Source organism: Alosa pseudoharengus, unplaced genomic scaffold (assembly GCF_046254945.1).
Source record: "Alosa pseudoharengus isolate Yale_2024_CS ecotype anadromous, Long Island Sound unplaced genomic scaffold, YU_APseudo_1.1 YU_APseudo_1.1_scf_19, whole genome shotgun sequence".
Lineage (NCBI taxonomy): Eukaryota > Metazoa > Chordata > Actinopteri > Clupeiformes > Clupeidae > Alosa > Alosa pseudoharengus.
In genome coordinates this window covers 18018189-18030688 of record NW_027468657.1, presented here as the reverse complement: position 1 = coordinate 18030688, position 12500 = coordinate 18018189, and the positions used below count along the sequence as shown (strand labels likewise).

General features: G+C 43.8%; 1 protein-coding gene across 1 annotated transcript in view; it reads left to right on the top strand.

Annotated features, from left to right (window-relative positions):
* The window catches only part of mettl15 (methyltransferase 15, mitochondrial 12S rRNA N4-cytidine), a 104431-nt gene that overhangs the window by 80792 nt on the left and 11139 nt on the right, over positions 1 to 12500 (top strand). The window contains exon 5 of the mRNA XM_076292888.1: positions 2342 to 2520. Coding sequence (XP_076149003.1) covers positions 2342 to 2520 — 179 coding nt within the window. The remainder of the gene's footprint in view (positions 1 to 2341; positions 2521 to 12500) is intronic.

Below are 12500 nucleotides of genomic sequence, written 5' to 3'. Positions count from 1 at the left end.
GTGTGTGGGTGTGTGTGGGAGAGAGGTTAACTCAGTCCTCCTCCTGTACGTGACTTGCCACACACACACAGGCAGAGAGTACTAACTGGAGTGTATAGGTATAAATATCACCTGAGGTTTACCACAGGAAGTGCATGGGTCTCACAGAACACACACACACACACACACACACACACACACACACACACACCTGTTCCAGGGGATGGCGTGGCCTGGAGTGTAACGCCACACACATCCCGGAGGCTGTTTTGAATCACTTCCATTTCCCCTGTCATTCACCCAGCTCTCTCAGTGAGATAATTGGAGGACCTTAAAGAAACCACTCTCTGTTTCAGTGATTCTCACACACACACACACACACACACACACACACACACACACACACACACACACACACACACACACACATTCACACACACACACACACTTCTGTTTATCTCCAAACAGTGGAATCCCATTCTCTCGTGTGTCTGCGTCAGATGATTATCTGCCGTGTTTTGGCTGGTGCTGGCTGAGGCGCACTTAGCTCCTGCCAGGCACATTCTTGAGAAGTTGAATCCAAAGTTTTGAAGACAGGCGAGAGGAGAGGACAGCCCACCCACTGTGACACTGAACCTCCGTGATCGAGGGATGGGTTTAAAAAAGAGAGACAGAGGTGGAGAGAGAGAGAGAGAGGGAGAGAGAGGAGTCTGCCCACAGGATGTGCCCTCGTTAGAGAGGGAGGGGGCAGAGGATTGGTCGTCATGAATATGAATTCCTGAAGTTTGGTGAAGTGGGCGAAGCAGCTGGCCACTGCTGCCCTGCACACAGGGAACTCCTCGTCTCTCTCCTCCACTTCTTTCTTTCTTTCTTTCTTTCTTTCTTTTTTTCATTCTTTTTCTTTTAAAGGAAATAATTCAAACATGGAGTCTTTTTAGATGACAGCCATATAAGCAACTTTACTTGGATGATCTTAAGCAGAGTGATATATGAAAGTGTCCATTTGTTTATATTTGGCTGGCCAATAAATAGCATTTCCCTTCCTTTCTTAAAACGGAGGCCTAACAAGGACCAGCTATTATCTAAATGCTAAAGTTACCTCCGCTAGCATTGGCTGCGTAGATGCGTAGGTTTAGCACACCCACACACCCAGCTAAGATACCTCAGTTGTCAATCCAAACGTAGCACACCTGAGAGCTTCTTTTAACCTATTTGTGTATGCGTGTATATATTTTTATATTTAAAAAAGAAAAAGAAAAGTAATAATGTCCTGTTTGCTTTGTTTTTTTGGCTCCCCTTATATGTTTAGCTTCTTTGTGTCACACTTCCAGTCAAGACACATCTCTTGTATATATATAAATGTAAACATAAACATAAACATATGGCAATAAAGCTGACTCGTTTCCCTGCCCCACTGGCCAGGTGGTTAGGACTAGGGATATACAGACTTTGACTATCGTAGGTAGTATTAGTACAGTCCCATAACACAATAACAAGACAAACAAACATTTACATTTTACAACGAGAATAAACCATTTGAGTCCACCTCTGGCCCAGTCAGGATGTGACCCATACACACAAACCCACTCCAGCTGCATGGTGATCGATGGCTCTGTTGGTTTTAGAGCTCGTGTTGGTCAGGGATGAGCACTTGTCTGGACTGTGCGTTTATGCCACACAGACCTTTTGTGTGACTGTGGCCATAGAAAAGGTAGGGATTCGCTCTACAAATTGCAGTTATTTATTTCTCTCAATAAAAAACAAGCCTGGTAATGTTTGGATGTAAATGTATTTGTTAATGTTACTCATATGCGTTCATGCCTTTAAATGGGAATAAAAACATCTATGTGGTGCTACAGTGTTTGATCCAGTCTCTGTATCTATCTATCTATCTATCATCTATCTATCTATCTATATCAGTCTATCTATCTACCTATCTATCAGTCTATCTGTCTGTCTATCTGTCTGTCTGTATGCCTGTCTATCTGTCTGCCTGCCTGTTTCTTTTGCAGTAGATCAACTTAACTTTCTGTCTGTCTGGATGTCCATGTGACATGTTTATTAAAACAGACAAAGGGATGATTTACATGCACATTATCATCCAGCATTTTTGTCTTGTCTGTCATCTCCTCCTATCTTCTTCTCCTTTTCTCTCTCTCTCTCTCTCTCTCTCTCTCTCTCTCTCTCTCTTTCTCTCTCTCTCTCTATTTTTATAGATCTCAAGCCCGCATCCCTGGAGTATGGGGGGTGGGGTGTGTGTGTATGTGTGTGTGTATGTGTGTGTGTGTGTGTGTGAAGAGAGTGTGTGTTTTTGCACCCTGTGACGTCAAAGCTGCCTAATTGGGCTCCTGTGTGTGCGTAGGTTTCCCAGAATGCCGAGCGCCGCTGACGTGCTGAATGCCTTGGATCAACAGGCGCTTGCGTCGCTGCTGCGAGCCTACGGAGAGGAGAGGCATGCCGGCAAAATCGCCTCTGCCATCGCGCAGGCACGGCACATCTACCCTATCCAACGCACTCAACAGCTGGCCAGCATAGTGGCAGGTACACACACACGCACACACGGAGAGACACTTTCACACACCTACGCCCTGTTATGCCCACTCTTTTCCCATACCCAGCTCGACTGTTTGGTGGCGAAAAATAAAGCGTGGAGCGAAAGGCACACGCAGAGCAAGGGAGTGAGCGAACAAGCGATCGACAGTGAGGAGGGGTAGAGGATGCATGGGGTGGGATGGGTGTGTGTGTGTTTGTGTGTGTGTGGGAGGGGGGTTAATCCCAGTTTCTCCCAGTGGGACTTATTTGTCGTGGTAAGGGGAGTGGGAGTGGTGGTGTGTGTGTGTGTGTGTGTGTGTGTGTGTGTGTGTGGGAGGGGGCAGAGGGGTGGGGTAAGGGAAATGTCGGCTCGCGTAATCTTGGGCATCATCTTTCCACTCTTTTTCACACGTTTCCCTGCTCACACTTTCTGAGCCCTCGTCTGTTCATCCATCGCGTTCCCCTCTCTTTCTCTCTACACACACACACACACACACACACACGTAAACACACCCTATACTCCGTAAGTCACTTATTAAGAATGGGAGCGAGGGAGGCGAGGGGAGTGGAAGAGTGTGAGAGAGGGGTGGGGTTCTTTGTGTTTTCATATCGCTATCGCCATCAAAATTATTGTTTTTATTTTTCCTGACACTCTCCCTCTTGCACCTTCCGTCTCTCTCTCTCTCCTCCTCTCTCTCTCTCTCCTCCTCTCTCTCTCTCTCTCCCTCTCTCTCTTTCCCTCTCTCTGTCTCTCTTCAGCTCTCCATCACTTCCCTTTGTTCACACCCCCTCCTCCACTGCAGACCACGCCTGGAAAAAAATACCCCCCCCCCACAACACACACACACACACACACACACACTCACACTCAATCTCACTTTATGCATCCGCCTCCTGCAAGCACACACACACACACACATACACTCACACATAGTATTATTTTTATACAGTTTTTAAATGCTTAGTTGTTTATATATATTTATTCTTGGGAGTGGCTGGTCTAGGGGAAAGTGGGAGAGGATGTGTGAGACACAAAAGTGGATGCAGGTGTGTGTGTTTGTGTGTGAAAGAGTGTAAGAGAGGGTGTGTGTGCAGGCTTTAGGCAGGGTACATGCGTCACTTTGTCAGAACAGGTGTGTGTGTGTGTGTGTGTGTGTGTGTGTGTGTGTGTGTGTGTGTGTGTGTGTCTGTCTGTCTGTTTTTGTGCGTGAACATGTGTGTGTGTGTGTTTGAGGGCAGTTGTTTGATCTCCAGTGAGGGATGTGTGCATCTCAACACTGATGTTTATTCCAATCAATCCACAGGGTCGTGCCTCCACTCTCTCCCATGGGGTCAACGCTAGGTGTGTGTGTGTGTGTGTGTGTGTGTGTGTGTGTGTGTGTGTGTGTGTGTGTGTGTGTGTGTGGATAGCTTTTCCGTTGCTAAGGGAAGACAATGACGGAAAGGGGAGGAGAGAGCAGACATGAGATGTGCATATCTGTGTCTTTGTGATGTGTGTATGTGTGTGTACATGTGTTTATATGAGTGTGTGTAATGTGTATGTGACTATGTATGTATGTATGAACGTGTGCTTGTGTGTATTGTATGTATATATAAGTGTCTTTGTGTGTGTATGTGTGTGTATTTGCAAGTGAGTGTGTGTGTGTGTGTGTATGGGAGCCTCTGTAATGAGAGGTGTCGAGGGAGTTGCCCCCCCTGTCCCCTTTCTTTGCCCCTCTTGCCCCACTCTACACCCACCCTTTCTGCGTGCAGATGGCAGAAACCCCCCCAGCATACTTGGACTGCAGTCAGGAGTGTGTGTGTGTGTGTGCGTGTGTGTGTGTGTGTGTGTTTTTGCATGTCTGCATGGGGGTGTGGTGTGTGTGTGTGTGTGTGTGTGTGTGTGTGTGTGTGTGTGTGTGTGTGTGTGTGTTCTGTACCTGCTATTGATTCCCACTTCCATGCCCCCACCCCCAGCAGCGCTCTGTAAACACCCCACGTGCAGATTGCAAATTCCTCCTTTCTTTAGTGTCGGCTGCATTGCTCTCTGTCTGTCTGTCTGTCTGTCTGTCTGTCTGTCTGTCTGTCTGTCTGTTTGCTTGCATTTTAGTGTCATGGTTGTTGGTGTTGCTGTTATTATCTTGAGTATTATCTTGAGTTATTGTTGCTTGTACTGTTTCTGCATACCTTTTTCAGTAGTTTGATTTCTTGTCCTTGGACCAAAACTCTTTACCTCTGCTTTAAAGGTGAGGTCCCAATGACAGCCTTGTGCAGATGTTGCCCCCGCCCCAATTTCCCGTTTGTTCTCTTATGATGTGGATATAGATTGTAAGTTTGCCCTTTATGTCAGGTGAGTTAACAAACAAAACGTGTTAGCATTGTAAATGCTAAATTGCGTTAAAGATAAACGCAGTGGTATTGGTTTACTGGTTAATAGTCCTTGTAGTATTTAAATGGTCATCATTCTGCATTGACATCCTCATTTGGCCATTTAAAGGTGCTGATTAAAGCGGCTAGTCAGTGGTGTGTGTGTGTGTGTGTGTGCGTGCGACTGTGCGTGCGTGCGTATGTGCACGTGAGTGTGTGTGTGTATGTGTGTGTGTGTGTGTGTGTGTGTGGGTGTGTGTGTGGGTGTGTGTGTGTGTGTGTGTGTGGAGGTAATTCATTCTAATTGAAATACAGAGTCCTGGTTCCCCGCTGGTGCAGTGAGAGGAACAGTGGGGCCCCTCTGTCGTATCAAGCCCCTCAAGTCCCAGAGCAGCATGCACACACACACACACACACACACACACACACACACACACACACACACACACACACACACACACACACACACACACACACACACACACACACACACACACACACACACACACACACACACACACACACACACACACACACACACACACACACACACACACACACACACACACACACACACACACACGCACACACACGTACTCCCTCCCCCCACGCCCCAAACACACAGACACACATGTCTGTTCACACCTCTTAATCCTACCCCCTAATTACCACAAGCTGGGAGGCACACACACACACACACACACATATGCATACACACATCAACACACACACACACTTAGACATACTCACATTCAAGTGTACACAACAGCACACAAAGCTCCACACACACACACACACACACACACACACACACACACACACACACGCACATGCACACATACACACACACTTACACTCTCGGCGTGTTTTGTAGTTGCCGTGCCCCATCTGCTGCGGGTGCATGTAATAAAGGCTCCCAGTGCTTATCTCAGCTTGGCTCTTTGTGTGGGGGTCCCAGACACACATCTGTGCTCCACACGTCTGGTCTGATTGGCTGGTCAACCTGGAGCACTGAACAAGACAAATTAACTCTGCTTCTTTATCCATCTCTCTCTCTCTCTCTCTTCCTCTTCTTTCTCTCTCTCCTTCTCTTTCTCCCACTTTTTATACATTTTGTTCATATTGATTGATTGAAGTCTTGTCACTTTTGTGTGTGTGTGTGTCTGTGTGTATATATATATATATAATTGTTGCGCTTTCGTTTCATCTGTCTGCCTTAACACACGAATATCGTTGTGATTTTAATTTTAAAAATCACACTTAAGGAAGACGAGACGAGATGAGACGAGAAGTTAGCGCGAGAAATGCGTGCGAGGCACTAGGGAGTGAGATGTGTCAATTGTGTGTGCCCAGCCCTGTGTCTGGTAGGCAGCTGCTCTCCACTCTCTCCAGTACTGCGTACCACCACTGAGCCTTATAGTGGTACTCAGTACCGGGCCATACCGGCCTACTTTTACCCCCGCGCAAGATACAATATTTTTAATAAAGTAGTTATATTAGTGTATATATGTGTTCAGAGGCACATTCAGATGTGTACATTTATACATTGTTTCCCAGGAGGAATGATAGTTCTTTGGCTTTGCTAATGAATCGGGGACAAGTGTCCTCCATTCTGCAGCAGGCGCTTTCTCCTCTGATATGCATGCGGTGATATTTAGAACATTCTGTTTGGAGATGTAGTTCATCCTCTACTGTTCCATCACTACAGATTTCTGTGTTTGTGTGTGTGTGTGTGTGTGTGTGTGTGTGTGTGTGTGTGTGTGTGTGTGTGTGTGTGTGTGTGTGTGTGTGTGTGTGTGTGTGTGTGTGTGTGTGTGTGTGTGTGTGTGTGTGTGTGTGTGTGTGTGTGTGTGTGTGTGTGTGTGTGAGAGAGAGAGAGAGTGTGTGAGAGTGTGTGTCACTGTGTGTGTGTGTGTGTGAGGGAGAGAGAGAGAGTGTGTGTCACTGTGTGTGTGTGAGGGAGAGAGAGAGAGTGTGTGAGAGTGTGTGTCACTGTGTGTGTGTGTGTGAGAGAGAGTGTGAGTGTGTCTGTGTGTATGTGTGTTTGTTTGTGTTTGTGTGTTATGCAGCTTTCTCTGAGTGCATATCTTTCCTTCCATCTTTCTCTATCAGCGTGTACATATGAATGTTTATCTCTTTATATCTGCTGTAACTGTCGTATGTCTGCCTGCTGTCTTCTTTTTATGAGCACATAAATGTTTACAGTGTGTGTGTGTGTGTGTGTGTGTGTGATCTCTCCTCGATCTTGTGTAGAGATACTTTTGTCTACATCCATTTATGTTTCCATGGTTTGTATCTGTTTAAACAGTCAGTAGAAAGCAGCAAAAAGGAAGTTGTCATGAAAAATGGAAACAAACGGTGTGTATCTGCAATCTCCTGTTTTAGTTTACCCTGAGATCAAACCCAGAGGTTTTTGCTGGTCTTGTTCGCTGCGGAGGGGATGTGAGGGTGTGTGTATGTTGCAGGGTGTGGCGGTATTTGTGTGTATTGCAGGGAAAAAGGGGTGTATGTGTGTGTTGCAAGGAAAGGCTGTGTGTGTGTGTGTGTGTGTGGCGGGGAAATTGGGTTGTTATGGATAACAGTAGGCCAGAGAAAGCAATTCACGGGGCCTCTTTAGGATGGCCATTGTGCGTGTCCATAGGAATTGCCCCTGCAGGACCCCTATTCTGGAACCGGTACTTCTGTGCAGCCGTGAAACTGCTAGGTGGCACTTGCAGTAATGGCCCATGCTTATTGGTTAAAGGAGAACTCCTAGGTGGCACTTGCAGTAATGGCCCATGCTTATTGGTTAAAAGAGAACTCCTGCCAATTTTAACATGGAGCTCAGTTGATCATGTTTATGGAATACTGTCGGTCAGAAAAAACTTGAAAAAAAACGGTGCTGTCTGACGCGAGTTAGCCAGCTAACGGCTAAAGCAGCCAAAGTGTCTACAAGCTGTGCTATGAGGGCATGTACTGTGCCTTTGTGCTCCCTAACAAACTCAAAATGTCATGACAAGTGATCTGCAACATGAACAGGGTCCTTACATGACACCACTGTGTGTGTTCAACCCAATAAATGTGAAGGAACAGTATAAATCCTGTGTTTGTAGCCTAGGCTGTCACCCTACCTGTTTCCCTCCGTTGCTTCCTGTAGCCTAAAGTCCATACCAAAGTCGAACTCATTTCCACGCAGACCAAACGTGAAGTTTATGTCGAAAATGACAATGATGCAGCGTTTTGATAGAAAGACAGAAATAAATAAATGAAGAAATACATATTTGAATGAATTAATAACAAGGTTTCATGACCAAACTGTACATTCATCTATTCATTTGTGCATCTCATAATTTATGTATGCATTTATTTATTTATCCTGTCATCTTTGCTTTTCATCATCATTTTATCCTGTAAGACTAGTTTACACTCACATACATATTGTATGTGAGCCTAAGGTTAGTCATTGTGTGTGTGTGTGTGTGTGTGTGTGTGCATGCTACTTTGGTCATGCGCAGCAGAGTATGTGATTTTGGGAAGAGGACTTATTGTGTTTAGCATTCTGAAATAGGCTTCCAGAGAAGAGCGTGCGCGTGTGTGTGTGTGTGTGTGTCATATATAATGGCTTCCCGTGAGAATAAGGTCTTGTTGTGAGGAGAAGGCATGGTGAGAGAAGGACAGTGCAGTTAAGCAGTGGTGAGGCTCCGGCCGGGACTGTGGGATCAGAACACTGGTCATCATCGCCACATCGATCAGAACACTGGTCACCACCATATTGATCAGAACACTGATCACCACCATATCGATCAGGGTCTGTGCTGTGTGTGTTTTTCATACCACTGATTGGAATTGGTCTTTTAGTTTCTTCATCTTCCTCCTCTTCACTTTCTGTCTGTCTATCTCTCTCTCCCCCTCTTCCTTGCTCTTTCTCTCTTTTTCTGTCTCTGTCTCTCTCTCTCTGTATCTCTATGTCTCTCTCAATTCAATTTAATTCAACAAGTTTTATTGGCATGGATGTAAATTTTACAGTATTGGCAAAGCAGAAAAAAAGAAACAACACAAAAAAACACCTATGAATTATTATGTTATTGATCATGGAATGTGGGCTGTTCTCTCAGGATGTGGTAGGATTGAATATACTCCGCAGCTAGGTGGACACAATTCTCTACTTCCCCCAGGAGGAATGGTAGTTTTTGTTCATTATTTATTGTACAATTTTTTTTTTAATTTTGAAGCAACGGTTGAGTCAATTTTGTTTAGGCCATGTTTTTCAATTAGGTAATCTAGGAGGTTCTTCTCTGGGTTTCCATCCCTCAGCTGGACAGCAGTATGGTGGTATCTGATTGGTTCACTGTGTTGTAGGTGATGCCAGAATTTTGGCGCTCTTTTGTGGATATTGAGAAAGTGAGGTAATCTTTCTAATTCAGCTCTACAACCCATATTCGAGCAACTCCTGTTCACACCTACAATATTTTTTAATAGAATACTAAATGAAATACCTTTGTCCCATGTCTCCAAATACTTTTTGTATTTGGTGCCCCAAATGTCACTCCCATATAGTAAGATTGGTTTTAATTACGGAATCAAACATTTTTAACTACATTTTTATTGGGGGATTGTATCTAATTAATGATTTCCTTCAATTGTAATATGTTTTTCTTGCCTTTTCCGTTAAATATATGATTGCTTTGTGGAATTGTCCGGTATATGAGATTATTAATCATAAATAACAATAATGTTTTACTTGTTTTAGTGATTGTTTGCCTATTGTGAAATGGTAATTGTTAGATGTTGATTGTTTTTATCTTTTTTTGGAAGATCATAATTTTGGATTTTTTATTTTTTATTATATCAAGGCTTTCTTGCAGTCCCTCTGCCGTTCGTGATAGTATAAGCAGGTCATCTGCAAAGAGTAGACATTTTATATCTCTACCCAGGAGGTTAAACCCTGAGGAAGAAGTTTTTTTCGATGTTGGTGGCCAAATAATTTATATAAAGATTAAATAAAGTCTTACTAAGGCAGTAACCTTGTCTGACTCCTTTGGTCTGGTTAAAAAAAATGTGTTACTTTATTATTATGACCGCCGCGCAGCAAAGCGGCGGTCATATAACCTGGCCCTAGCCAGATGAATTTCGCTCCGCCTAGCTCCACTCATCCATCTGGAACCGATCCATTGAAGTGTTGCTTCAGAAGGCTGGACCTAATCAAAAAATGCTTGCATATGATTGAATAAGCCACCTCTCCGTCATCTATTGACGTGCTACTTCAACCACTCACATCGAAGCCAACCCGTGACGCTGATAACAGTCTCACAGTCGCTTCTACGCTATGTCACATCTATGAAACTCCCGCCCTGCGTCCTGATTGGCTAAACCATAAAGTTGGTTGGAGAAATCACTCTCAATGGAAGAGGTTCCAGATGGATGTGAGTGAAGCTAGGCGGAGCTAAGCGGAACGACATTCATCTGGCTAGGGCCAGGTTAGCGGTCATATAGGTTTAGTCAGAATTGTTTTTTTTTTTTTTTCGCATGCCCAAATTTCTGTCAATGAGTCCCGGGACACTGAAAGACCGGGGTACACGAAACTTGGTGGGCATGTAACCCCACATGGATAGCATGGAACCATCGTTTTTCGTTTTGATCTGTAGCCCCCCCGCTGGACTGGACCCCCCGAAAGGAGGATAGGGCAGACACAGTTCTCTGTGAATATCTTGAGAACTGTAGGGACTAGGATGACCATTTTTTTCCGTATGTTTGCCTCCAGGGGTCATGTTAACCCATTTCATGTGCACATATGTGCACAAACAGATATACACACACACATACATTCACAGTAATCATACGTATTACACATACTCACACAGTAGACATATGTACGCTTGCATGCACAGGCACATACGCAGGCACACACACAAGCACGCACACACACACACACACACACACACACACACACACACACACACACACATAACATAAACATGTACATGCACACATGCACACAATTCAAGAATTTCTCAGAATTATGAACAGGCAAGATGGAGGTGGGGTTGTATAAAATGAATTTTACATGTGAAATCTATGAACTAATCATGTTTTGGTACTTGTTGTCAAGCAGATATCAGTGAGAATTGAGTGTGGATAATGCAATTTAGTGAGACAGTTAAAATCATATAGGCCTTTCAGCACGATTTATTTTTGTGGAAAAAATGTGCTGGACTGGGCGGCGGTCATATTTTGTACCGCTCTGCGGTACATCTAGTTAGTATTAAATTTGTCACCTTTTTTATAAATTGGAGTAATGTGGCTCACTTTCCAATGATCTGGAAAATGGGCTGATGACAGAATCAAATTGAATAATTTCAAGATGGCCTCTCTTAACCCTTAGAACCCTAAGCTGTTTTTAGGGCATTTTCACTACCTTTATTCATAAGGATTTATTCTGGTCATTGTAAGTGCCACACACATATATTATATATTGTTTTTTTCAGGAGAGTCTATGCTATTCAGATCTGCCATCATTTCATGTATTAATACTAGCATTGATTTTATTTAGATTTTTAAAGAATTAAAATATAAAAAGTGTATTATAAAAATTCTTATATTTCGACATGTATCTCACCACAGCAAGCTCACAGCTCTACATGCATTTCATGTGGTTGTAGGGCAGACTGTCCTGAATCGGGCAATATAATTGACATGTTGGAGGGATACTCTGGGGCTGAGCAATTTACAGAAATATTTGCTGTGTGATTTACGGAAATAAATGCCATTTTTTATAGTGACCTTTCTGAGCTCCATATCTGTGACATGAACTGATCTGACCTGACTTGACCCTGACTTGGTTACGTGTTAGCCTGCGTGCCTGTGTGTATGCTGTCATAATAATTCTCAACTTTTTACTGCATTGCCATGAACAAAGTAAAGGCAAAAAAGTTGTTTATTTGTTGAACAAATTGGGATGCAATGTATGCCTTGAATTGGATGCCATGCAGGAATTTGCTAGGATCTCAAAACCGGAATATGAACATGCGTTGCCATAGAGAAACACATGATAGCATTGGATTATAAACATGCTTTGCCACAAGAACAGACAAAAACGTGGGGTAAGTCCAGCTATATGAAGTTATTATTTTGCTGTCACTTCGTCTGTTTTATAACCCAGAAGGATGTACTTGGTATCAAATGATAGCTCTGAGTCTCCTCTTTCATCTGACATGCGTGGCATATCTATGCGATCACGGGTCCGCGAGTAATTCAAACGAGAGTAATGAGTGTGCAGCGTTGGTTTGTGTACATGAGATATTATTTTGCAGTCACTTCGTCTGGTTTTATAAGCCCGAAGGATCGATAAACATGGTACCAATGGATAGCCCTGTGCCCCCTCTTTCATCTGATATGCTTGCCATATCGATGCGATCACGGGTTCGCGAGTAATTCAAACTAGAGTAATGTGTGTGCAGGTGAACGCAGAGAAGTATAGACTGTAAATATGATGCAATTTGATTTAATTTCATGATTTTTTTTTATTTTCATACTTGATCGTACAGACAAGTGTATAGTCTCGTTGGAAAGCCCCACTTCTGCTCTGTCGTGCAATAAAGGTTTCATCTCGCTGCGATGAACCGTTCCGGAGCAATGTAACAGAGAAGAAGGGGTGTGTTTTTTGA